The sequence below is a fragment of the Bombus huntii genome, chromosome 8 (genome assembly GCF_024542735.1).
Source record: "Bombus huntii isolate Logan2020A chromosome 8, iyBomHunt1.1, whole genome shotgun sequence".
NCBI classification, from domain to species: Eukaryota; Metazoa; Arthropoda; class Insecta; order Hymenoptera; family Apidae; genus Bombus; species Bombus huntii.
This window is the reverse complement of record NC_066245.1, coordinates 13,757,320-13,762,407: the sequence shown is the minus strand read 5'-3', so window position 1 is coordinate 13,762,407 and position 5,088 is coordinate 13,757,320. Positions and strand designations below refer to the sequence as shown.

Here is a 5,088-nt window from a genome sequence, read left to right as displayed (position 1 = left end):
TTTTTTTTTTTGTTCCTATACCCGTGGTCCGTACGCCCCAACGTTTTGTATTACGATAGAACTTTTTATCTACAACTACGCTTGTTTCTCTTATTATTAACACGAAATATTATTTTTCAATAATAAATAAAACACTTGAATTTCTTACATATATTCAATTACATTATATTTCATGAAAAGTCAAAAATATAAATATGCTCCCATGCAAATCATTTTTCGCTCCAAAATTATATTCTGCCAGCTTTGTAACTTAATAAAATACCATAAAGGCACCTCACCTATACACCAGTAACTCGTGAGAAAATGTATTGTTTCTTGTTTCTAATGTGTAGAAGGGAAATGCCGACATCGGGGCACTATTCTTTTATTTGCAGAAAGAAAATTGTTTAAATTTACAATGTAATATATACATTTTTATCATACTCTACATCCTACATTATCAAATTTCTTAACATTTCTTGACGTTTCCTCAAAATGTTATAGGGAAAATGTATTAATGCATTTGATAATGCAATTGATATTTCGAAAGCAATGCACTTCATATACATTCACAACGTTCATTTCCTTAATAAGGTTCAGAATAAAAGTTTGGAAATATGCAATAATAGGGCCATATGCAATAATAATCAATAGAATGCTACGGCCCTGATTCTAGTATTTGCTTCGCTGTCCTCGTGTTCAACTTGCTTACTTTTTTCCTCTGTCTCTCTTCTTTACCATACCAGAACTCTACCGCCGTCAAACTAAGAACACTTCAGAACACTCATTGTCCTATCATGCGTATTCGGTATTCGGTCGTTCACACAAGTATGTATGTACGTACATATACCTGTTCCAACATTTGAGATACTCTAAGCTAAATGCATATCTAAATATAGGAACGGTGTAGCAATGGAAACTTGATTATAGAATCTAAAGCAACTCCCATATATTTGATAAATTAATTTTTTTCTAAGACTGTTTAATGTTTGTCCGATATTTCAGAAACTGATTCCAGTGATAAAATTTTGGTAACGTTCTTGCACAATGAAGCTAATTGTGTACAAACATAAAATTCAATAGATTTCCATAATATATGAAAAGAAATATGCATAGGAAAAAAACATTATTCGCGGTAAGGAAATATGTATAGTCAAATTATATGCCATTTACTATTACTTACTATGCCATAATATTATTTCTTACATTTCTTATTTATTATATCTATTTTCCAATTTCTATTGCAATTTAAATTTTGATGTCAAATTATTGAAATTAAGAACATCATTTAAAGAATATAAAGCTATAATTTTGCTTCAAAGATTTTAGTATTATAAATACTGATCTATAAACAAAACGAAAATTTTAACTATAAACTGTAATAATCATTCCTTTTTATTGAAATAAGTAAAACGTATTACCATAGTAAATGAAACGAATTGTCATCTACTACATCTACCGATCAATGAATTAATGAAACAAATAACTACAATACCATTTGTTAAATATTTACTATTAACATATTAAAACACATTTATTGATACTTAATTAATATTACTAGCTTGTATTAAAAACATTTTCGAATATATATATCAATGTCAAATATCACCACTAGCTGATACAGCACACATTGATGTATATCAGCGCAATCTATCGCTTTGATACGTATTACTATCAAAGAAAACTACGAAGCTGACGGAAATGCTGCTGATTCATAATCTGTGTATAAGAATACCCAAGGAATGTTTTAAGTGTCAGAAAGTAACGAATCATCATTATGTTAAAAATTGATTTAGTTGTTCGTATCTTAAGATAATGCTTGTAAATTTTTAAGTTAAATATAAAGTAAACACGGTTAAATAGTTTGTTATTGTGTGATGTAACCTATTTCTCACACATTCATCAAGAGATTACGTTGTCATGCGTTATTACTGGTTCGAAGTTCGCGTGCTTTTCTTATCACGTTGTGATTTGTATTTTTTCTGACCGTACTTCCTTGTTTCTTTGTTAGTATCAGCGTAATGTACGAGTTCTGCCAATGTAATTTACATAATATCTACTACGTCTCATTACCACAGTTAGTGATTTCACCGAGTTACCTTCTAAAATTTAGGTAACTTTTTCTATTATAATCACAAAGATGCTTGAAAGAGCAAACTATAATAGCGCAACTACTACTCTTGTGAAACGTCAAATTCGAAAAGATGAATTCGTTTTTGAAAACAGTCAATCCAATGATGAACAAGAGAATTGTATTAATCAGAGAATCGTTGCAAAAACAGTTAAATATCAGCGTAATGGAAATGCAAAGTGCACCAGGAGTGGAGGAAAACGATGCAGTTGGCAATTGCGACGAAAGTATGACCCTGTGCTCCGTTTTGGAAGCTATCTTCCTACATGGATTAAAAGACAGTCTTTTAAATCGAGTAACAGAAGTTTTAAGCGGCCCAGATTTCAATGCAGTGCCACAGCCAAGTTTTTGGGGTCCGCTGTTGGTATTTTCACATCGACAAATTATAGATCAAATACAAACATTAAGTCAGCTTACGACAGAAGTTGGATATTGCAGAGCTTGGATACGATTAGCTTTAAACGAAGGCCTTTTAGCTAGCTATTTTTGTTCCATTAAAAGAGATAATTCAGCTTTAAAGCCATACTACAATCGATCTGCATTCATTAGAGATACAGACCTTGTTGAAGTTGCACAGAGACTAATTGAAAGTTTAGACAACATATGCTTTAAACTAGCTTGTAATAGTAGCTTATTAAATTTTTGGTCAAATACTCCTCTTCTATTAGCAGGCATATGGTCACCACCGATGAAATCTTGTCCAATATTTAGTGCAGTAGATATTGCAAAAACGATAACTACAGAATTAACAGATGGTGACAATTTTGATGAAGTTGAAACTGCTAGCTCTATTGGTAGTTTAGGTTCATTTAATTCATCACAGTCTGCTCTTAATAATGCAGGTTGTATCACAGAAGATGAAGCTTTAAAAATTATACTAGCTAATAAGAAATCAAATAACATTGGTATAGATCATTTAACCAATAATTCAAGAGGAACTCCGTCTTTGAAGGAGGAAGAAGAAGAACAAGATTTACAAACAGGAGAGGAAATAGAAAAGGAAATTTCAAATAATGGCAGTCCAAAATATAATACAGAAATTAATATATGCAACAATATTGAAGATTTGGGGGTTGGACATATTGTAGAGAATCATGAAACGTTGCAAAATATTGTTTCAACTACAGTAGGGAATTCATTAATTGGAAGATTGGGTTGGTCTACGTCATTTGAAGATTGTGAATCTTCGTTAACTTCATCTGCAGTATCTCATGACTCTGGAACAAATGCAGCTCGTACTCCTGGTGATGGACCTACGTATGATGCAATTATTCAAAGCTATCATACTGTTGGAAATGCATCAGTCATAGATCTTCAAGAATTTTTAAAAAAATATCCAAAAAAGCAACAATCTAATGATGGAATCAAAATTCAATCAGAAAATAAAGCAGCAATAAATTTTGACGAACAACTGGGTAAACTTCCCAAAGAGGAAGGTTTGGATGTACAAGATTATAGTTGTTTTGAATGTGGCCATGCAATTGGTATGACCTTTTCAAAAGCACATGTTTGTTCTTTCTCTGGTAACTATTATTGTTTAAACTGTATGTCACAAAATGAATATCTAATTCCATCACGAGTAATTCATAATTGGGATTTAAAATGTTACGCTGTTTGCAATAAGGCTGCAGCATATTTACAAGATTGTCCTACGCTACTAGATCTTAAAGTCTTAAATCCACGAATTTATATGGCTGTAGATAGTATGGCACAATTACAATCATTAAGAATTCAATTAAATTTATTAAGAGCTTATTTATTTACATGTCGTGAACCTATAATCGAGTCCTTACAGAAAAAAGTTGCACCTAGAGATTACTTGTATGAACATGTTCATCAATATTCTGTTTCTGACCTTTATGATATATCCAATGGAATTCTTGCACAACAACTGCAGAAAGTAGTAGAATTTGCAAGAAATCATGTTATAAATTGTTGGCTTTGTAGTCAGAAAGGTTTTATATGTGAAATTTGCAATAATCCAAAAGTTATTTATCCTTTTGACATGGAATCTACATACAGAGTGAGTAAATGTTTTTATTATAATTGTATAAAAATAGTTTAATCTAGTTTAATAAGTTATTAGATATTATGTAATTTTAGTGTGGAGCCTGTAATGCAGTATTTCACACAGAATGTTTAAATGCTTATAAACCATGTCCAAAGTGTGAACGGAGACGCAAACGAATGGATCTCCCGCTCTTAGATGTGGGATGTACAGAATTGTCACTGAGTGATGCACCAACATTTTCAGTTGATATAAACTAATAAATAGAATTTTTAATAAATCACGTATTTTTATTTTTTATGTACAAAGTGTTTATAATATTTTCTTCCTTGTAAATTAATTATTGATAGAATATATTTTCATTAAAATTTACTTTTATGAAGTTCAATAATTTAATATTTTATAAGTATATAACAAGTCCAGTTTAAGTGTTAGATATTCAACAAATTATTCTTCAAATATACACGTTATACTCGTTGAATTCATTTTGAAATATTAAAGAAGATGGTGACAGTAGTAATAAAAGTGTATAATTTCACTTGAAAACAGGTCTATATATTTCATTAACTTTCGAGTATGTAATTCAACAGCTTTCATATAAAATATTTTTTGGTATTTTCACTAGTTAAAGAAATACTAATAGCGCATGTACACTTAAATCAAGAATGGTGTATATTGGCATTATACTTGTAAATAATTGTTATTTCTGCTTTATATAATTTCTCAGTACTACATTTGTAATAACTAATAAAGAAAACTCTGTACATTTAATATTTAAAATTCTCATTTCCATACCTGCAATATGTTAAAAGTGTGTTGCAAGTTCTATTAATTTCTTGAGATACATTTTAGAATGTATGTAAGAAATATGTACATGTATTTATGTAATATATATTTTATTAAAATTTTATGTACAAAAGGTAATAAAATATATCAATCATTTATTAAGTTATTTTATATTTATTGTATT

At 29.9% G+C, this 5,088-nt stretch overlaps 1 protein-coding gene across 2 annotated transcripts; it reads left to right on the top strand.

Moving 5' to 3' along the window:
- The first annotated feature begins 1,292 nt into the window (after window positions 1–1,292).
- LOC126868657 (pleckstrin homology domain-containing family M member 1) lies at window positions 1,293–4,490 on the top strand. Of its 2 annotated transcripts, none has more exons than XM_050624387.1 (2): window positions 1,293–4,133; window positions 4,197–4,490. In XM_050624387.1, exons 1-2 carry the CDS (start codon window positions 2,184–2,186, stop codon window positions 4,251–4,253), a joined length of 2,007 nt encoding a protein of 668 aa, XP_050480344.1. In that variant the 5' UTR covers window positions 1,293–2,183; the 3' UTR covers window positions 4,254–4,490. The 2 variants fall into 2 exon arrangements, with proteins under 2 accessions (XP_050480344.1, XP_050480343.1); XM_050624386.1 differs by having other exon boundaries at window positions 1,303–4,133; window positions 4,214–4,490.
- Window positions 4,491–5,088: the final 598 nt, after the last annotated feature.